At 28.8% G+C, this 23655-nt stretch overlaps 1 protein-coding gene across 4 annotated transcripts in view; it reads right to left on the bottom strand.

Annotated features, from left to right (window-relative positions):
* Nucleotides 1-23655, bottom strand: part of LOC111688436 (collagen alpha-1(XVIII) chain-like) — a 131737-nt gene that overhangs the window by 37308 nt on the left and 70774 nt on the right. For all 4 annotated transcript variants that reach the window (XM_046953027.1, XM_046953025.1, XM_046953024.1 and 1 more), the window contains one exon: nucleotides 14487-14654. In XM_046953027.1, the coding sequence (XP_046808983.1) occupies nucleotides 14487-14518 (32 nt within the window). In that variant the 5' untranslated portion in view covers nucleotides 14519-14654. The remainder of the gene's footprint in view (nucleotides 1-14486; nucleotides 14655-23655) is intronic.

The raw sequence follows: 23655 nt of genomic DNA on the forward strand, positions 1-23655 counted from the left end.
ATAATTTTAAGAAAATCGGTCCAGCCGTTTAGCCTTCTATAGACTTCAATCAAACAAACACACAAACAAATAAACAAATATTTATATAATTTATATCACCAGGATCTAATGAACTCCAATTTATTTTTATTTTTTGAGAGACAAAATCTCAGTCTTGTTTCATCTACTTCATTCTTGTTCAATCTGTCCCTTTAAATTTTGATGAAGAAACTTACAATAGATAACAGAGGTCTTCGAGTGAATAAGCAGATTTAGCCTACAAAAGTTCTCATTATAGATATTTACACCCAACACCACTATAGTTGAGAGGGTATAATGTGGTTTTGCTATTGGTCTTAAAACCACCTTAAAGTATACCGATCAGAATAACCTTCTGAGTCGATTTAGCTGTGACCATCTGTCCAGATAAGCCTTGTGCGTACGCTATGGTTTAGCCCCTATACAACTGTACCCCTTAAAGTATACCAATCAGAATAACTTTCTGAGTCGATTTAGCTATGACCATCTGTCCAAATAAGCCCTGTGCGCACGCTTATGGTTTAGCCCCTATACAACTGTACCCCCGAATGTGGGTTTTGAGCTTATAATTATATTAAATTCTCTAGTATCTCTAAAATAGCAGCCGATTATCGTTAAGAACGGGCTTATTGAGCACTAGCTATACAAAATTCATTACAGAAAATAGTTTGAAGATTCATTTAATTCACATGAATGAACGCGATTGGAAATAGTTGAAATCGGTCCTTTATTTTGCAAAACCCTCTTACAACTGTACCCCTCGTATAGTCTTTTTTTAAGTGAAATTTCGATGGGGGTTTTTCATAGGGGCTAGGGTCATATGAGGACCTATTATTATGGCATTCGTGAGGGTCATCAAGTTTTGTATAGAACTTGGTTTTTGCAGCTATTTTTCGAGTTGTAAGTATATTAAACATAATTATGAACTTAAAATCCCTATTCGCCGGTTTCAGTTGTATGAGGGCTAGGTGAAATAATGGACCGATGTTAATCATTTTCAGTAGACTTCGTCTACGGTATCATAAAAGATCTTGTGCTAAATTTCATTAAATTATCTTTAAAAGTGCGACCTGTAGTTTGATTATAAAGTTTAAAAGCCCTATTCGTTGGGTTTAGTTGTAGGAGGCTAGGTGAAATAATGGACCGATGTTAACCATTTTCAATAGAATTCGTCTACGGTATCATAAAAAATCATGTGACAAATTTCATTGAATTATCTCCAAAATTGAGACTTATAGTTTGATTACAAAATTTACAAGCACTATTCAGGCTTTTGAGTGGTATGAGGGCTAAGTGAAATAATGGACCGAACTTAACCATTTTCAATAGGCTTCGTCCCTGGGATAATAGAAGATCATGCACAAATTTCAATGAATTATCTTCAAAATTGCGACCTGTAGTTTGATTACAAGGTTTACATGGACGACAGACGGACGAGCATAGATAAATCGACTCAGAAAATGATTCTGAGCCAATTGATATACTATAATGTGGGTATTGGACCAATATTATTGTGCGTTACAAACATCAGCATAAACCCAATATACCCTCCCCTCTAAACTGGTATAGGGTATAATAAAAAAATCTTGGGACACCGGTATCCCCTATACATGAAAGAGTTATGACACTACCGATTTTTGTAATGATCGGGCTTCATTTGACCTCATACGAACTGTCCTTCAGAAAATTACTTGAAGATCAAAATTCTCTTATATAAACTAATAACACAATTAAATTCTACATAAATAAATTTGAATTAGACATTAATTCCACTACCAACATTTATAAGGATAGGTCCATATTTACCACAACTCCCCTATAGAAATTCTCTTTTTTTTTGTTAACAATAAGTAATAAAATACGGACTAAAGTTGAAAAGTAAATTAAATGCTTTATTTAAAAAAAAAAAAAACTAATCCACATTTTTATCATACTGACTGATGTAGAGTATCATATGGTCGGTCATGATATCATACTTGTTTTTAACTAGTGTAGAGTATCATAAAGACGACCCTATACATTCTCACTTGTTTTTATTAATTTTTTCTTTATGACAGATATATAATAAATTTCCGCTTTAAAGTAATCCATTGACTAGTATTAGTTTTAGGGTATTAATTGATCGATTTTTAACAACCAAACTATTTTATCTTCATAAACTTTAACAAAACCAACTTAAACGCCATATCCTCAAAAACTAACTTTCCAATACTAAAAAGAGACTAATAATAAAAATGCCGCAAAAACATAAAGGCCATAAAACCAAGTACAAACTATTTAACTCCAGCTATTTTAAAACATTAATAGTACAAATGACACATAGATATTCATACGAACACAAACACCAGAAGCTAAACGGAGCTAAACAAAAAAAATTGAAAATGAAAGAAAATCCAGTAAAAGAAGTAGTTGCTAGCAGCAAAATATGATGTGAACATGTAAGTTGAAGTGGAAAACAGAAATGATTGCCAATAACAATAACATCAATGTGACAGGAGCTTGACTGTTCAGCTCCATTGGGCGCCGGGCAGACACTTAATGCCAGTCAGTCGACATACAAATAAATATGAAAAAGAAAAAAAAAGTTACAAAACACTATATGTATGTAGTAGTGCAACCGCAAAGTATAGAATAGAAAGGGAAGGCTAGCAAAACATTACCATTTCTATTTGTGTTTTTTACTAATTCTTCTTTCTTCTAGCAATTTTTGCAATTTCTAATGTACAAATTTTGTTGTAAACTTTTACTACAAGACTCTGGCAAAAATAGAAAAAAACCTTCATTGTGAGTGTTAAAGCAGGCATATTACTACCATTATGGAGTCACTCAACCAAAGATTCTTTTAACTTTTTTCCATCTTTTTTTTTTTTTTTGTCTACAACCTCTTACTCAAGAGATTCTTCTATATCATTCATGCATATTATTGGCTTCGAGACAATTTAAAGTGGTCAATAGAAAAGAGACCAGAAATAAAAAGAAAATAAAGTGTAAAAATGAAAGAAAACAAAAATTGTAAGAATTGTTTGGAAAACTATAATCGTTAAAATGAAAATTGCATAATAGTTGTTAGAAATGGAAAAAAAATATGTATATAAATAAGTGTTTTTGCATGAATAGTAAAGTGCTAATTTTTATTTAGTTAAAGAAGAAATGTTGGTATTTTTGTAATATGATGTGAATATATTTATGTTAAAAAGTGAAATTTTTGCGAAATAGTGAAATTATTTTTTTTATGGATTCTTTTCTCTGGTGTTGAAGAAAGAAGTGTAAAAAACACAAGTTTTAGAACAGATGTTGAAAAAAGCTTAAATTCAATGATTCAGATATTAGTTTAAAACAATTACTCACTTATTGATAACAATTTATTAAAGGTTTATAGAACTAATTTTATATGAACAAGTATGAATGTATAGTCGGGCGTAGCCGACCATATGATACCCTATAACAGTCAGTATGTTAAAAATTGGGATTATTTTAAAAAACAAAGCATTTTATTTGTTTTTAACTTAATTTCATAATATTTTTAATTTATTTTGCAAAAAAAGAGGGGAGTAGGGGAAATATGACCCTATCCTTATAAATGTTGGTAAGAAAAGTTAAGTACACATCAAAGTTATTTATGTAGAAGTTAAAAGTGTTATTAGCGTTTGTAAGTAAATTTTGACCTTTAAGACATTTTCTAAAGGGGAATTTATATGGGGGCTAGGGTCAAATGAAGCCCGATCATTACAAAAATCGGCAAATCAATAGGCCCTTGGCCTAAAAGAAGCGTGTGTGCCAAATTTCATCCAATAATCTTGAAAATTGCGGCCTGTACCTGGACAGCCAGCCAGACGGACGGACGGACATAGCTTCATCGACTCAGAAAATGATTCTAAGCCGATTGGCATTCTTTTTATATGTTACAAACATCAGCACAAAACCCAATATATCCTCCCCACTAAAGTGGTGTATGGTATAAAAATTGTCTAAACCTTTTATAAATTGTTGGAAATAGGACCCTTAATAATTCAAGTAATTGTAATTCTGGAGCATTTTCTGTTTAAAATTTTCTCTATCATTTCCTATAAAAAATAAATATTTAAAATAAGAATAAAAATATATGGAAAATTTTCTCTACAAAAAAAGAAAACAATTTATTGAAAATATTTTTTAAAAAAATTAAATGTATGATTCCTTTTTTTATGAAAAAATTTATTTAAAATTTTCTCAAAAAAAAATTTATAAAAACAAAATTTATCAAAAAATTTTTATAAAAACCCAGCAAAAATAAAATGAAGTACTTCCAAAAGAATAACATTTCTCAACACTTCAAAAGTAGCATTAAGTGAATTTGTTTACCTTTTGTGGAACTGATGTTTATTGACTTCCAAAGAAGCGAAAAAAATCCAAATTTTTTTTTAAAATTGAAGGTATATTTTTTTTATGAATTTTTCCTAATTAAACCCATTTTATTTTGGAGTTGATTAATAAATGCATGTGATTTATTTATGTTAATATTATTTAAGTCAAAATAGTTGAATTCTATAAAACTACAATTTCACTTCCTAATAACTTCCAAAAAAAGAACATAAAAATTACTTCCTGAGAATGACTTCAGCGGTAGTGAATTTGGAATCAACTAAACAAAACACCCCTCCTATGACAAGTCTGTGTTAAAACCATCACTTCTTCAGTTCTTTTTTAGTACTTCTATGGAGTAAACTCTATTTCTTTTTCGCTTCTTTGGATGTTTTTGGATTTTTAAAAGAAAATTTTTCGAAAATTCCTTAAAAATACGTTTTTTTTCATTTTTTGTTGCTTTTTTGTCCGCCTTTTTTGTATCCGCCATATACCTACAATGAGGCTGTCGTATGTTGTTCGTGTGTTATGAGTATATCGGATGAATGAGGAGTGGCCTGGGTTGAAATATGATGGATAAAAGGTATCTTAGACAAGAGATACAATTGAATTTTGCTTTCTTGTCCAGGTATGTTCAGAGAAATACCGTTCATGCAAGATTCTGTGAGTAAGAATATTTACTGTTTAATGGATTCTTACTTCGGTCTACCGGTTACGTCTTCATGCCATCCTATCTGCGTGGTTGTAAACGACAGTGCATATAGTTAAGAAAACAAATTTTTGACGGTTTTTGTTGACATACTGGAACATTTAACATAAACATGAGCTCAAAAACCCTATTCAGAGGTTACGGTTGCATGGACTGAAATAATGATTTCAATCATATTCAATAGCAATTGTCCTTGTTCTTACATGGACACACAGACAGACGGACGTACAGAATGGCATATTGAATATTTTCTATAAAAAGAAAAATTATTGAACATTTTCTATAAGAAAGAAAATTTATTAAAAATTATTTACAAAAAGAAAATTTAAAAAAAAAAGTTCTATAATAAGAAATTTTATTGAAAACTTTTTTTAAAAAGAAAATTCCTTAAAATGTTAAAAAAATTTCAAAAAAAAAAAATAAAAATTAGGAAAACCTTAAAAAAATAACATTTGTAAGCTTGGGCCCAATTTACCAAATATTGGGTCCAATATTTAAAAAAAATATTTCAAGAAGCAATTTGTCACAATGAACCTAATTTCTTTTCCATGCAAAAAAAGCCACCCTAATGTTAACCGTTACATATTAGTTCCACGAACCATCCATCCATAGCACCTTACAATTCCTTAAACTCCTTCTACAACCAGGAAATACAATACTCAATATTTTCAAATCTCTGTCAAATATTTTGCAATTAATCAAAATCCATTTAAAGTAGATTAATTAATTCCAACAACAAGAATTATGGAAATAATTTCCAACACACATTTATCAACTAAATGCACTTACAATTTTGAAGTATGTATGTGCCATTCTAAAAATATTTGTGAAAAATCAACACCATACCAAAAACAAATAAATAAACTCTAAAAGAAAACAAATGTAAAACTGAGTCACTAGTTTATACAACTTAAAATAATTTTTTAGTTTAATTTTTCATTTTCTTGAAAAAAAAAAACAACAACACCCACCAACTAACTCAAGCATGGTTGCAACATACAAACATATAACATGATCATAAAACATTATTGCAACAAACGTCATCATCGTCATTAAGCAAACACTTTGCTCTTAGTTTGTTTTTCACTTAAAATCCAAATAGAAAAAAAACTAAAAATATTGTAGAATGAACGAATGAATTATGAAGTGAAATATGTACTTTCAATACTGCTACTTAAAATGAACAACACTATTCTTCTTTAAATATTCCTTCTATCACAAAATGGGGCAGGAAAATAAAAATTACTCAAACTGTGGCTACATGTAGGCAGAGTAGAGAAAAATTAGGAAATTATGACAACTCATATAAACTCCAAGCGATAAAATAGGATAATGTAGTTATGACATGGCCGACTATACGATTCCCTATAACAATAGGGAATCGTATAGTTAAATAATGAATTAATACATCACTGTCATTAATACCAAATCAAGATTTATATATAAACATTTCTAATGATTTATATATTTTTTTATAGAGAAATAAAATTAAAAACGGAGAATTTTTCGAAAATTTTCTATAAAAAGAGAATTTTTCGAAGATTTTCTATAAAAAGAGAATTTTTCGAAAATTTTCTATAAAAAGAGAATTTTTCGAAAATTTTCTATAAAAAGAGAATTTTTCGAAAATTTTCTATAAGAAGATAATTTTTTGAAAATTTTCTATAAAAATAGAACTTTTCGAAAATTTTCTATTAAAATAGAACTTTAGAAAAATTTTCTGTTAAAATAGAACTTTACGAAAATTTTCTATTAAAATATAACTTTTCGAAAATTTTCTATTAAAATAGAACTTTTTGAAAATTTTCTATTAAAATAGAACTTTTCGAAAATTTTCTATTAAAATAGAACATTTCGAAAATTTTCTATTAAAATAGAACTTTTCGAAAATTTTCTATTAAAATAGAACTTTTCGAAAATTTTCTATTAAAATAGAACTTTACGAAAATTTTCTATTAAAATAGAACTTTAAGAAAATTTTCTATTAAAATATAACTTTTCGAAAGTTTTCTATTAAAATAGAACTTTTCGAAAATTTTCTATTAAAATAGACCTTTACGAAAATTTCTATTTTAAACTTTTCGAAAATTTTGTATTAAAATAGAACTTTTCGAATATTTTCTATTAAAATAGAACTTTTCGAATATTTTCTATTAAAATAGAACTTTTCGAAAATTTTCTATTAAAATAGAACTTTACGAAAATTTTGTATTAAAATAGAACTTTTCGAATATTTTCTATTAAAATAGAACTTTTCGAAAATTTTCTATTAAAATAGAACTTTATAAAAATTTTCTATTAAAATAGAACTTTACGAAAATTTTCTATTAAAATAGAACTTTAAGAAAATTTTCTATTAAAATATAACTTTTCGAAAGTTTTCTATTAAAATAGAACTTTTCGAAAATTTTCTATTAAAATAGACCTTTACGAAAATTTCTATTTTAAACTTTTCGAAAATTTTGTATTAAAATAGAACTTTTCGAATATTTTCTATTAAAATAGAACTTTTCGAATATTTTCTATTAAAATATAACTTTTCGAAAATTTTCTATTAAAATAGAACTTTACGAAAATTTTGTATTAAAATAGAACTTTCCGAATATTTTCTATTAAAATAGAACTTTTCGAAAATTTTCTATTAAAATAGAACTTTATAAAAATTTTCTATTAAAATAGAACTTTTCGAAAATTTTCTATTAAAATAGATTTTTTTTAAAAAAATTTCTATTAAAAGAGAATTTTTCGAAAATTTTCTATTCAAAGAGAATTTTTCAAAAATTTTTTATTAAAATGGAATTTTTAAAAAAATTTCTGTTATAATAGAATTAGAATTTTGTAAAAAAAAATTTTTGACAATTTTATATTAAAAAAAATTGAAAATTTTCTGTAAAAAAAATTAAAACATTTTTTCCAAAAAAAATATAAAATTTTCTATAAAAAAATTTATTGAAAATTTTCTACAAATCTTATCCATAACATTAAAATTAATTGAAAATTTTATATAAACAGAAAATTTATCGGAAATTTTCTTTAAAAAACATTTTTGATAATATTCATTAAGAAGAAAGTTTACGTAAAATTTTCTGTTAAATAAAAATTTATTAAAAAAATTTTTAAAAATTTAAATTTAAATAAAAAAAATATTTTTCAAAAAATTATAAAAATACTGATGAATAAATATCCTCCCACTACCCTAATGTAGGGTACGATGAAACCACATTATGACAGATGAAAAAGACCCCTAAAGAAATTAAAAAGTTAATAAAAAAAACTTAAAGTGTCATTTAAAGAAATAATTTACTAGGCTGCTGTATTCTCGAAATATTTCATTATTTACTTTAGGGGGATGAGTATAATAATGTCATTTTTAAAATTACATATGTATATTGTATGTATATTTGTATTTTTCTACGTTTTATGACTAATGTTTTGTTGCAACTTGATTGCTGACATTGTTGTCATCAATGGTTGTTTTAGTATTATTATTGTTGCTATGTGAATTTTTTCTTTACCAATACACAATAAAGTTCAATGATACCGTAACGCTTCATTTGAGCACTTGAGTATGGAGAAGCATACAATTTTCTTTATTTCTAGTGAAGTGTCCATTAAAAGAACAATGTTTCTTAATTTGTTTGCGACTAGAGTGGAGGTGTTTAAAATTTAAGTGTCATATTAGTATGTAGAGCGTACTTGATTTGCTGTTTCAATGCCTGCTTTTATTAATTAAAATGGGGGACAAAAATGTATCGTTTAAAAATAGCTGAAGTTAACATGTTGGTATTATTGACAATTATAGTAACATTTCCACCAACTCCTAAATGAACTCAATTTTCAGAAGTTTATATATGATTTTGCGGCCCTTATTCTGAATCCTACCCTCCATTGCTACAACCGTGAACAATCATAACAAACTAACAAACTAGCAAACTAACAAACTAACAAACTAACAAACTAACAAACTAACAAACTAACAAACTAACAAACTAACAAACTAACAAACTAACAAACTAACAAACTAACAAACTAACAAACTAACAAACTAACAAACTAACAAACTAACAAACTAACAAACTAACAAACTAACAAATTAACAAACTATGTAACTACCTAACTACCTAACTAACAAACTTACTAACTAACTAACTTACTAACTAACTAACTAACTAACTAACTAACTAACTAACTAACTAACTAACTAACTAACTAACTAACTAACTAACTAATTAACTACATAACTAACTAACTAACTAACTAACTCACTAACTAACTAACCAACTCACTACTACTGATCTCCCCTCATAAACGTCTTTGTTCACTACTTTTTTCCTTGCATTCAACACATCACTTCGACACGGCAGAGACATTGCAAGCAAGTACTTACCAAATAAGTACTTAAATAGTGACTTACAAAATAAAAGTATTTTAAACATAAAAAATTATAATTATACTTTAATTAAATAATGCAGACGATATATAGTAGTAATTAACAAGTATGAATGTATAGTCAGACATTGTCGACTATATGATACCCTATGTTAAAAAAGTGAATAATTTTTAAAAAATAAAGAATTTAATTTGTTTTTTAACCCTATTATGAAATACTTTAACGTATTATTGACAACAAAAAAGAGATTTTCTACAAGAGGACTCATAGGGGAGTAAAGGTAAATATGGGCCTATCCTTATAACTTTTGGTAGAGGAATTGACGTCCACCTTAAAGTAATTTATGTAGATTTTAATAGTTTTATTAGAAATTTCAAGTTAATTTTGACCTTCAAGACATTTTCCGAAGGGTAGTTTGTGTGGGGGCTAGGGTCAAATGATGCCCGTTCACAATACAAATTGGTAGTGTCATTTATCGTTTTATAAAACTAAGTTTTGCAGATTTTTGTTGACATAATAGAACATTTAACATAATTATGAGCGAAAAGGCCCAATTCGGGGGTACGGTTATATGGGGGCTAGACGATATAATGGACCGATTTTCAATAGCGTTCGTCCTTGAACCAAGAAAAGAGTATGTAACAAATTACATAACATAATTATCTTGAAAATTGCGACCTGTAGCGAGCGCACAAGGTTTACATGGACACACAGACGGACGGACATAGCTAAATCGAAAGTGATTCTGAGCAGATTTGTATACTTTAAGGTGGGTCTAGAACCAATATTTTTGAGTGTTACAAACATCAGCACAAGCGCATAATACCCTCCCCACTTATGTGGTGTTGGGTATAAAAAGTAAGTTATTGCATAAGTCATTACCCAGCTTTTGCTGATCTGCATACAAGTATGAAATATTTGCAATTTCACTGAATTCCACTAATTTGTATTTAGACACAATATTATCTGATTTGTGTTTGAACATTATTTTTACTTTCTTCATTTTTATAGATCAATAAAATTTAAACAAGAAATATACATATTTATAAAATTTTTGAGCAATAATATACGTAAAAGTACGCTATAAGTAAAAATTATATTTTGCAAAAAAAAAACATCAAAATAATTCTAGTTGGCCCGCAGCCAACTCATTAAATCAAATCTACACAAAAAAAAAATAAACAAAAAATGTCACTTCCATAATCTTTAAGGCCTAAAAATATTTAAGATTTAATCGGTTAAATCATGGGGGAGGAAAATGTTGATATTATTAGTTCAACAGGTTATAGGTAACACAAAATGACATAAAAAGGTAAACTAAAGGTAAACATTTTAAATACTAACTAGTTTTCTTAAAAATTTGATCAAGCAGGAATAGGGTTAATAAACTGTAAATTACCGAGTTCTGTTATCACCTCTACCAAGTTCAAGTGGTTGAACAGCTGTTGTATATTTTAAAAAATTTTACTCATTTAAATATAATAAATTTTCCTAATAAATTATTTCTTTTTATGTGAAAATATAATATAATTTCTCTAAAAAATCTTATTAATTTTTCGTTTTTGCAACAATGATGCAATCATATCTTTAAGGCAGCTGTATAAATACTGTAGTCATTAATTATGAAAAACGAATTAAAAAAAATGATCTTAAATGCTTAAATTTCAAACCAAAAATAAATTCCTTTAAAACTTTATACAGAAATTCATTCATTTTTCCCATTAACTTCGGTCAATGCTCCTTTAAAGGAAAATAAATCCAAAAAAGTTGTTGAAATAAATGTCATCTCAACTGCATGAACACAACATCCTATAAAACTGCCACCTACATGTGTGCGGCGGCAGTGCACATTTTATACAAACAGTCAGTTGTTAAGCTAGTGCTTTTGACTTTTTATATGAGTTTTTTTTATTTGTTAGATTTTGTTTGCCACCGAAAATAAATTTAAATATATATTTACCACAAAGTTTTTTGGTTTTTTTTTATTTTGTTGTTCCGCCTGGCACATGCAACAAAAAACAAACAACAAGAAAAACTAATTGTTTTAGGTTAGTTTTATATTATTTATATTGTTTGCTTATTTACACGTACTGTTTGTCGAAAAAAAAACACACGACAACAAACAACAAGTGTAATAATTTTTTATTTAAAAGCAAAAAATAAATAAAAAAAAATACAGACACAGTCACCAAACACTCAACACATGATTTTAATGGTTGTTAACCCAGCAAACATATTAATAGCGATTCAAATAGGAATTCTCATAAATGGAACATGCAATAACATATTAACTTTATATTTTACCAGTACCTCCAACTGAACTTAATTAAGAATCTGTAGATCTTGTTTTCTATCTAGACAAGAATTATCTAAACTATTAAGTTCTCCGTTAAGTTTTATTAAGAGTAATATCCTCAGATTCTTTCTTCAAAAAGCAAAAAACAGTTGGAATAACCCAGACACATGCAAAGGGGCCAAGTTATTGTGGCCCTCCTTCAATGAGAAACGCACAAGACACCTTGTTAACCGAAGTAGGCGGGGCATATCAAGGCAGAGTTATAACAGGACACTGGCTAGTAGGCAGACACGCAAGTCTGCTTACAATGATCATTGTCGCAGTTGCAAATACAAGGAAAAGGATTTCTTCCAGTCGTAAAGAGAAACCGCTTTCTTGGCAATCACTTTATATCTAACTTTGGTGAGATATCTGAGTTTAGGCTTAATGATATCCTCAGATTTCTCACAGCAATGGGCTGGATTTAATACTGACGAGTAGAGTGGTCCGGTCAAAACGGAGTCTCTTAAATTCTACTTGACAGTTCGCGTGCTGTGAACTACCATGTAAAGCTACCAACAAGAGATTCAACCCAAACTTACACAAAATCAATGTCAAAGTCAATTGATATCTAAATAATATATTTCAAACTTAAAAATATATTCAAAAGACATCACACTCTTCTAGGAACAAGACAATGGTGATAACCTTTATCATTCTGAAACAGCTACGGCAGGACTGATCCTCCTTCTTCAAGTTCCGAATAAGAACTTAGTATTTACTTAAAAAAAGTGGATCCTTAACGGTAACTGATTACGGTAATGACGTTGTCGACAGAGAATTTTACAATGTAGATTGTGGAGAAAAACCCACACAAAATAAGTAATTAAATAAGTCATTACTAATAGGGGGTAAGAAAGTTTTTTAGTTTTAATCCGACACAAAATATGAAACAGGAAATAATGTTATTTAGTCTGCTGTTTCATGCATAAGAACGCTGCGTAGTTATAATAATGTCCAGCTTGAGGGGATAGTCTTTGAGGGGATAGTTTCACCATGTGCTATTCTTGTAAGGGAATTAACTGTCACTTCATAGATTCCAAATCCAAAGTCGGATAATCTAAAACTCGGCTGTAAATGGGATTACATTCGTGACGAAATACAATTTAAAGTCATCTAGGTGATTGAACGTATAAATGGAAACGGATGCATCGACTCTTTGTCGTGCAGAAAAACTGCCGAACAGTTAGGAGGGACAGTCAAAGACTATATATTAACCTACATCTAGGCATGGACTTCTCAGTTAGGTTGCATATTCCTAAGAGGAATTCAATATATAGACTCCAAATCAAAAGTAGGAAGATCTTAAAAATTGCGACCTGTACCTTGCACATAGTCCAGCCAGCCAGAGGGACGGACATAACTAAATCGATTCAGAAAACGATTCTAAGCCGATATCTTACAAACATCAGCACAAACATCCACTAAAGTAGTCGAGGGTATAAAAAGACAGTCAGAAAGCTACGTCAAGGAAGCAAATACATAACAAATTTATACTTCTTAGATTATTTAAACAAAAAATAACGATGTTGTATCTTCCAAAAGGGAAAATAAAGTGATGATTGTCTCTCTCTCTCCCTCTCTCTCGGTTTACAAAGAGTACATTCGTAACGATGTTAGTGAAAATGACAGTACGCTTTGTTGAGCTGCTGGTTTGTGAGTGAAGAAAAAACAGCTTCTAGCGATCACTTATGTATATGCTTACATGTAAGTTATTAAAAGTAATATAGCCGATATGTAGTGGGTATTGAATAAAATAAACTGATATTATTGCTATAGTACATTTCAGTACAATTCTTTCTTATTTGGTTTGTAACTTATACAATTTCTTAGAATTGTCAATTCTAGAGATATGATATGAAACAGACAGAGAATCCAAAATTGCTAAACAGAAGAGAGGCAAATTGTGATAAAGAGTAACGAAACAGTACTCTTTTAATAACGATTATAGCAAAACCATTTGAATCGAATCAGAAACAAGAACAATTAGCGAAATTAATTTCAAATAAGACTCAACTAACTTTAAAGTTTTAAGCTGAAGTTTTAAAGCGATGGTCTTGCATGTTATTAATACATTGGTGTTTCCTTCCAAAATGTTTGCTGGGAAATTTCAATGTTTTCATTTGAGAGTATGTAATTCTTTTCACGCACTTTACTTTAATTAACCTGAATTTATTTTTCACTGCATGGAGTATTTCCTCGAAAAAGTCAAGTGAAAATTTTGCATTCTATGCCAAAACTTATAAAAGTTTTTTTAACTCCCTCATAAAAATAAGAAAATTATGAAATTATATAAAATATATTTATGTATAATTTCCTGGTAGGAACACTTAATTTTCTACAAAAACTGGAACAGAAAGCATATGAAAGGACAAACAACAGGAATAACTGTGGATTTTACTTTAAAATAACGAAATATTTTATTAAATGCTTTTTTTTGCAACACCACCCTCACCTTCTACTGACAATAATCTTTACAAAAGATGTAAATGTAAATTACCCATTTTTATTAACTTTTCCTCCTACAATATAAAAATTTATTATTGACAATTTGACTGCAATCGTTATGAAGTTGTTCATAAATAAACAACTAAACACATTCAATTTAATTAAAAATGTCAAATTCTAAAATAAAATTTTTAAAAATAAATATAAAAATCAAATAAATTATTAAATAAAATTCAGTCACTTACCACATTATTTGTATTTTAAATGCTAAATCCATTTGTTGATATAACCAATACAATTGGTTAAAATTAGTTAAAAATTTAAATTTAAAATACGTTAAATTTATTTATTTATTTATTTTTTTTGAAGATAATGCCAAATAAATTACTTTTTTCGGGGAGAAATTATTACAACTGTAAATAGAATAAAAAATAAATTAAATATAATTAAAATGTGTAAAAAGTTATTAGGAATTTTGTGTAATTAAATTGTCAAAACTTAATTAAAAATGCAATGTGACACCTAATTAAGGATATAACTGAGCATATAAATATATATTTAGTAAAAAAGGGATACCTTGTACTTTTTGTTAAAATAGAATTATCATATAGAAAACTATTATAATATAAAGATTTATTCAAACCATTTAACTAATATATGTATTCAAATATGTTATCAGTTTTCCATTTCTGAGCAATGGCACACAATTTTTAATATATATTATTATTGATTTATGAACCATTTCAATAATTCATTGTACACATTAAAACAACAAAAAAAATCTTGTTCTAAATATATATGTATATGTTGTCTAATAGTACAAACACTCCATAATAATGTATTTTAATGTTTGTGTATTTATAATGTGGTTGAACACATAATTTACATTATCTACTAAATAACACTCAAAAAGGACACTCAAAATAGCAACAGAAACAACTCTACTACAAATAAACAACCTCTCTTACTAACATATGTTTACAAAACAAGAAATACTTTTATCCTTTTAGACTTGTCGTTATCCAACCAGCTAAATAAGCATCCAGCGAACAAACCAACAACCACTGTCAACCACTTAATAGTGAAACCGTAACATTTACAGGAACGAATTAAAAACTAGTCACACGTACTTATCGCACACATTTTAACTATTAAACGAAACAGCAATAATAAAACAGATAAACAGTTAGGTTATAATATTGCGTTTAGTACTAAGGATGGTCTTTTAAGTGTGATATATGTTAGTTTTAGTTAAAGGTTTATATTTTTTCGATTGGGTATTAGATTCAAAGTTGCTAAGTTATTGATATCATGTTTATAAATACAGATTTTCTAAATGTTTTTAATTTTTTAATCCTAATCCTAAATATGGGGATAGAGCTATAAAACACTCTATAGTCTACTCTATCCTTTAGCCTATAGTATAGTCTATAGTCTAGTCTATAGTCTAGTCTATAGTCTAGTCTATAGTCTAGTCTATAGTCTAGTCTATAGTCTAGTCTATAGTCTAGTCTATAGTCTAGTCTATAGTCTAGTCTATAGTCTAGTCTATAGTCTAGTCTATAGTCTAGTCTATAGTCTAGTCTATAGTCTAGTCTATAGTCTAGTCTATAGTCTAGTCTATAGTCTAGTCTATAGTCTAGTCTATAGTCTAGCATACATTCTAGTCTATTATCCAGTCCATAGTCTAGTCTAGTTTATAGTCTAGTCTATAGTTTTACAACATTATCTTACTGCTAATAGGTACTACTTGCTAGCAGATATAGAAAACCACTAAGCACCCCCACCCCCTTATTTAGTATATTTTACAGAATATCTCCTTATCCCATTTCCAAAAAAGGTTTTCTATAAAAAAATGTTTAACCAGATACTATTAATAATTCCTTTTATTATATAGGAAGAAGTTGCGTATCAATATCACTTTACATAGTCCAAGCCGTTCCTTACACCCTCAAGAATATGAAAAAAATATATTAAGTGAATAAGACCTTTAAAGGGTTATTTTGGCAAATTTGCTGCCAAAAAATTAATATGTTGTGTCAGTAACACTTGTTTTTAGGAAGCAAATTTAAAAAATCGTATTGATTTTTAAGGATTATTTTGGAAAAGAAATAAAAATATACAAACAGTATTTTATTAATGAATTATGCATGCAATTGTTGATATGTGTCAATAAATCATGGTTAGAATTTTATTTTAAACCTTTTTTTATATTAAATGACCTTTAAAATAAATGCAGGATTTAGTTTTTAGAAAGGGTTGTCCACACATATTTTATGCTCTACTTAAGAAATTTTGCCTCAATTATGGAATGTTTTGTTAGTAACATATGCTGTTTTATTAATCCAAAGGGAATGTAAAAGAAAAAAACTTATTTTCAGAAACACTTTAATATAATGATTTCATATATTTGTGTTTAAATCTTAAAGCAGGATAAGCATCAAACTGTGGTCTATATCTATAAGCTGGATATTAACTTAATTATCCAAATATATTTTTGTATCATAATTTCATAGTTAATAACATGTTTTCACCTTGTTTTCATTTCACTTTGACAGGCTTTAATATAAATTATTTCCAATATATGTATGTAAATGTGTATGTTTTCTGCCAACTAAGGAGGCAAAATAAAGAAAAACTTTCAACTCAATATCCGTTAAACGTGTTCTGTTAAGTCGTAGTGTTATGACTTTATTTACCTGACTTATCATTACATCAACATGGTTGGTTTACTACAAAAATACTTCCGTTTCCGTTTTAATAATATTGCCCATACAATATAATAATGAACACACAAATATAAATATCAACAGCAACAACAACAACAATCACAAAAATTGTAAATTGAGAGAGAGATAGAAAAAACTGCTAAAAGGCATTCGAAGTTAAAACAACAAAACAATAGAAGTATATGTTTTTGTGTAGAGTGGAGAGCAGGGATGGATAATGAGATTTTATAGCAAGATCAAAATAACTTCCATATTCAGTACAGTAGAATACTAGTCTGTGCAGTGGACTCGGAAAGTGTAGACAACCCTATGTCTGGAGTTTTATAAACTATTCTAAGGTGTTGTCAGTAGTCGTCTATAATCTGCTATATAGTCTTGTTTATAATCAGTACAGTGTGCTTATTCTATAGTCTTGAATACAGACTGATCATTAGTCAGGCCTTTAGACTAGCCTATATTCTTAAATTTAATTCAGACAATAGATTAGTCTTATATCTGCACTAGACTTCTATATAGTTTGGACTATATTGAGTATATTAGTCTAAAGTATACACTATAGAACCATCTAAAGCGTCCACTATATATCGTTCTATAATCTGGACTTTAGTTACACAAAGATATAACTAGACTATGGTCTCTACAGATTCGTCTTTAAAGTCTGAACTCTAGACTAGTACAAAGTCTGAACCATAAACTAGTTTAGAATAGCAGATTGCTCGACTCTATATAGACTTGTCTAGTCTGTAGACTTTTGTCTGGTGTATACATCAGCCTGTTCCTTAGTATAGACTATTGTTTCTTCTGGATACAAGTGTTGTAAGCAGTCTGAACTGCAGACTTCTGATGAATCCGAACAGTAGGTCCGTCTGTTGTTTGAACTTCATACACGCCTCAAATCTAATCTTCCCAGTAAATGCTTTCATTGCCATGTAAGGGGTTAAAATTCTAAAATTTACTTACACAATAGAATTTTAAGTCATTATTTTAACACGGTGATGTCATTGGAGGCAAGTACTTACCACAAACGATTACAAGTAATTAGAAAAAGTTGTAAATCGCATGAAAAAACGTATACAGCTTCTATATCATTACTGGCAAGATGTCTAATGAATTAGAAAGTATTTATATAATACATTATTAGTAAGACCTTATTAGACTACTTCTATGTAAACCGGGCGTTATCTAGTACTCATTGAAAGGTATGTTGTTAGGTAAGTAATTACAATTGAAATCTATTACCCAGTTTTTGCTGGGTATGAATAGTCTAAAATCTAGACTAGAGTCTCGTATAAAGACTAATATTACCCCATTGGTCTATATACTAGATCCGTATAAAATGTAGTTTCTGAGCTATAGCTGGTCTCTTACCGAACTGTAAACTTGCCAATATTCTAGAATGAAAATTCATCATATTTCGAATAAGATTAACAATGTAAACTTTTCCCAATTCTGGGAGAAAAATCTACGTGTGTTTAGCAACAATGATACAACTGATGATGATATTATTTTCTTTATTATCTTTGTTTTTTTCTTCCTTGTTACTCACATATATATATTTTCTTTATTTAGCTGCGACTATATATCCTTAAGTATCATCAAGTTTGTTTTTTTTTTTTTTCTTCTTTCACGTTTTGTATTTTTATTTTATCCTCATAATACTTAACCTTTCAAGATGTTTGATGAATAAAAGTTCGAGCAAAAGCAACAATCTACATCATCATATAATTTCACTACAACATCCCTACATATTGGTCATACTTGCTACACACACAAATAAAAGGAAACAATATTTAAAAGGTTCCAAGTGTTACCTGTTAAATGCCTGCCAATATTCATACAGAGCAAGGGATAGAAACTTAAGAGCCAAAGAAAAAAAAAAATAAACAAACTACTTAATAAATCCTTCCCCCAAAGGATATGGGCAGCCAGCACGCACATGTTTTCATTATTATCATTCCTTTTACTATTACAACAAAAAATACGTTTGTTTTTATTTATTCCTGATATGGATCATGATACTGCTGATGATTCTACTGATACTTTTGATGTATTTGAACTTTTACTATAGAAATTAAAACCTCAGGTTATAAGAAAATCACTCGCACTAAAATATAATGAAATTGAGAAGATGTTTAGAGAAAAGGGAGGAATGTAGAAAATGTTTGCTACTTAATGCAAAAAAAATCTGATGTTTGAAACAAAAATAATCTGACATCAAAAAGTTAACCAACAATATAATTCTTATTTTTGGTTTATACATATTTAGCCAAATATGTGGGCGTAAAGAGTTTATTTGGCCAGTATAAAGAGAATTTTAAATGCCTTACATTAGTTAGTTTTTAATAGATTATAGCCAGGACTACAGTTTAATTATTCGGTAAAGAACTTTGAAATACAGTAATTGTTATAGTCTGTACTTTTGACATGTCCGAAATCTTGAGGGCAGTCTTTATAGTCTGGACTGTAGAGTTGTCTATAGTCCAGTTTTTAGAATTATTTATGGCCTGGCTGGTCTATATACTAGTCCACTGTTGAGTCTTTATACTTGTCTACTGCGTGGTCTATACTTCCATTCATAGTCTGGTAAATAGTCTGGTTTATAGTCCGGCCTAAAGACTGCACTAGACTTCTATATAGTTTGGACTATATATTGAGTATATTAGTCTAAAGTATACACTATAGAACCATCTAAAGCGTCCACTATATATCGTTCTATAATCTGGACTTTAGTTACACAAAAATTTTACTAGACTATGGTCTCTACAGATTCGTCTTTAAAGTCAGAACTCTAGACTAGTACAAAGTCTGAACCATAAACTAGTTTAGAATAGCAGATTGCTCGACTCTATATAGACTTGTCTAGTCTGTAGACTTTTGTCTGGTGTATATATCAGCCTGTTCCTTAGTATAGACTATTGTTTCTTCTGGATACAAGTGTTGTAAGCAGTCTGAACTGTAGACTTCTGATGAATCCGAACAGTAGGTCCGTCTGGTCTTTAGTCAGATCTGTAGTCTACGGTATAATCTAGTCTATGGACTCGTCTATAGTCTGATCTATGGATTTGTCTATAGTCATATCTATAGACATGTCTATCGTTTGGCCATAGTCCATAGTCTATAGACTCGTAGATAGGCTGGTCTATATACTTGTGTACTGTCTAGTCTTTATACTTGTCTAATGTGTGATCTATACTCCGATCCATAGTCTGGTCTATAGTCCGGCCTAATCGGACCTATAGTCTGGGGTATAATCAAGCCTATGGACTCGTCTATAATATAATCTATGAATTTGTCTATAATCTAATCGATACACTTGTCTATCATCTGGTATACAGTCCGGTCTATAGACTCGTCAATAGTATGTTTTAAAGAATTTGTAATCTCAACATATAAAATCTGGTCTGTTTAGAGTCAGGTTTTTAGTCTAGTCTACAATCTAGTTTATGGATTCGTCTATAGTCTGTCCTAAGAATTGTCTATCATCTGATCTATATTCCGGTCTATACTCGTCCACAGGCTGATCTACAAACACTTTTACAGTCTGTTTATAGTCTGGTCTATGGACTTGTCATTAGTCTGATCACAATCACTTCTATAGTCGGTATTTATACTCATTAGTAGTCTGTCGTATAGACTCGTCAATAGTCTGGTATATAGACACTTCTATAGTCAATCTTATAGATTCATCTATAATTTGATTCATCTATAGTTTGTCCTATAAACTCGTATTATATATTCGTATACTATCATTTCAACTTCTCTAAAGTCTGGGCTGTAAACTCGTTTCTAATTGGACTTAAAGATCAGGACCATAGACTCATCTAAAGTCTAGTCTATAGACTCTCCAATGTTTGGACAATATATTGTGAGACGTAGGCTCTTTGAAAATCGGGAAGTAGACTCGTTTCTATACAGTACACTCGTTATTAGTCTTGACTTCAGTTTACACTCTTAGGACTATTAGCAGTTATGATAAACTAAAATGACCTCCCTAATCTAATAGAACTTTTGCAAAAGTATTTGAAGAATTTCATTTCATTTAATCGTTACATCAAAAAATATTTACTACTAAGCCTCTTAAAGTATTTGGGGAAATTAACATGAATTTGAAAAGATTTTTTGTAAACAATAGCATACACCTACATTTACAATATTTTTTTAACATGCTAGTCCTTTTTTCAGAAATATTTAATAAATACATGTTTAAATAATTAGCAAATTTTCTAACAAACATTTTAATTAAATTAATTACAATTAACAAACATTTTCTTCACAGTGTATATAGCACCCATATAAGATTTTCATTATAATTTTAATTTATTAAAAAGAAAAAAATATATTACCTCAGACATTTACATGTCATCGTGTAATTAATTTTAAGTATTTAAAAGTGAATTTAAATTAATTATTAGAAAAAGTAATTGTGCATATAGTAAACAAATAAAAAAAATAAAATATAAGTTTTATTAAATTGCCGGTCCAAATGGCGCTATTTTCTGTTCTAATTTTAATTTATTAAGAAAACAACAACTTATAAGAAATACGTTTTGTATAAAATGATTAATTTGCTTGTATACTTATCGAACATCTATGATGAATTCATTTAGTATTTTTATAGTGTTTAAATAAATTGTTTAATATAAAAAATATATATTTTTAAAAACACTTGCATGTGAATGATTTTGTGTTTTTGTATTGCTATTAAAAAAAAATGTCTTATCAATTTAATTGTCGAATAAATTGTATTGTTAAAGTTATTTTAAATAAATAATAAAAATAAATTTATACAAATTATTACAGCATCGCGTTGTATAGTTTGAGCAGCTCAGGAGGAAAAGAAGGAATTGTGGTAGAAAATTTATTACAGAATTGAGGTTTTTTACTGCTGCTGCTGCTGCTTTTGTTGTTGTTGTCTTGTCTAGCTGTTGTCATTTTGACAATGAACTATATTTTGACAACAGCAGCAACAACAACATTAAGAGAACAATATATTAATTTATAAAAAAAGTTAATTTTATTACAAAGTATGTCAATATATTTTAAAAAGACAAACAAGATTTTATATACGGTCATGTTTATATATTTGATACCCTACACTGGAGGCTGGTTGACCACATGATACCATACACCAGTAAATAGTATTAGAAATATGGATTATTTGTCATAACAAAGTTAATTGATTCACAAAATTTTTCTGACTTGATTGGTATACTATATAGAACCAATATTTGAATGCTTTACGTACATCAGCACAAAATCTACCAGATTATAGATAAGACCATATTTATCATTAGATTAGTCTAAACCAGACCATATATAAGTCTGTAATCAAACATTATAGATAAGTCCAAGAGCTGGATCGTCGTCTGCATATATATAAATGCGATATTGCTATAGATTTTTCAGAGTACAGGATTTGGAAAAACTTGCTGTACAGATTTGAGACAAATCTTCGGATCAAACTGTAAATAACTTTAAACAAATCTAGAGTCCAGATTAAAGGAAAGACGTGTTAAGAGTTCACAATAAAGACAAATATACAAACAAGTCCATAGTTAAGACTAACCACCTTGATTTGTAAAACACTTCACCTTGCGTTGAAAATATCTTCATACAAATTTTTAAAAATACAAAAAGAATATATTTTTTTAAAATACAAGTAAGAAATTATAGTCGGGCGAGGCCGACCACATAATACGCTACACCTGTTACAAAAATAACGTTTGATTTAATTTTTATAATAAAGCTTTTTAGTTAAATTGCACCTTGCTTCATATATACTTAAGCCATTTATTATTGAAGAAAATTGTGGACATTTAAGTAAAATTTTGAAGGGGGCTTCTTGTAGGGGCTAGGGTCCAATGAGGCTCTATAATTATTCGAACAAACAAACGGACATAGCTAAATCGACTCTGAAAACAAGTAGGAAAGTGTTGTCGGGCATGGCCGACCATATAATACCCTACACCATGAGTATTTTTTTATAAATTTTTATTTTTCATAAAGAAACTTTTATGTTGAATTTTACCTTAATTCCAAAGTATTTAAGCAATTTATTGATAAAAAAAAAACAAAATTTTCTAAATGAGGCTTTATATAGGATAAATATAGGCCGATCGTCGGTAAATTTGGGATATGGATATATTTTTAAATATTTTTAACAGTTAGTATTGTTGAGTTTCATTGTGATACAAATGGTTACAAGTCAATTTTATACGTTTAAGACATTTTTTGAATGGGGGTTTGTATGAGGGTATGGGGGTCAAATAAGGGCAGATCATTACGAAAATCTGCAGTGTCATTTACACTTATATAGAACTTATTTGTGCCAATTTTTAGAGAGATAATAGAATATTTTACGTAATTATGGCATAAAAATCGGGAGGTACGGTTTTATGGGGGCTAGGTGAAATAATGGACCGATTTCAACCATTTTCAATAGGCTTCGTCCTTGTGCCAAAAAACATGCTTGGTTCAAATTTCATCAAATTTCATCATGAAAATTGCGGCCTGTACCTTGCGCACAAGGTTTACATGGACAGCCGGACGGACATGTATACTTAAAGTGGCTATAGGACCAATATTATTGTGTGTTACAAACATCAGCACAAACACAATATACCCTCCCCACAAAGGTGATAGATGTGATAACTATAATTAATAAAGTTTGTAGTAAAGAATATAT

Source organism: Lucilia cuprina, chromosome 5 (genome assembly GCF_022045245.1).
Source record: "Lucilia cuprina isolate Lc7/37 chromosome 5, ASM2204524v1, whole genome shotgun sequence".
Lineage (NCBI taxonomy): Eukaryota > Metazoa > Arthropoda > Insecta > Diptera > Calliphoridae > Lucilia > Lucilia cuprina.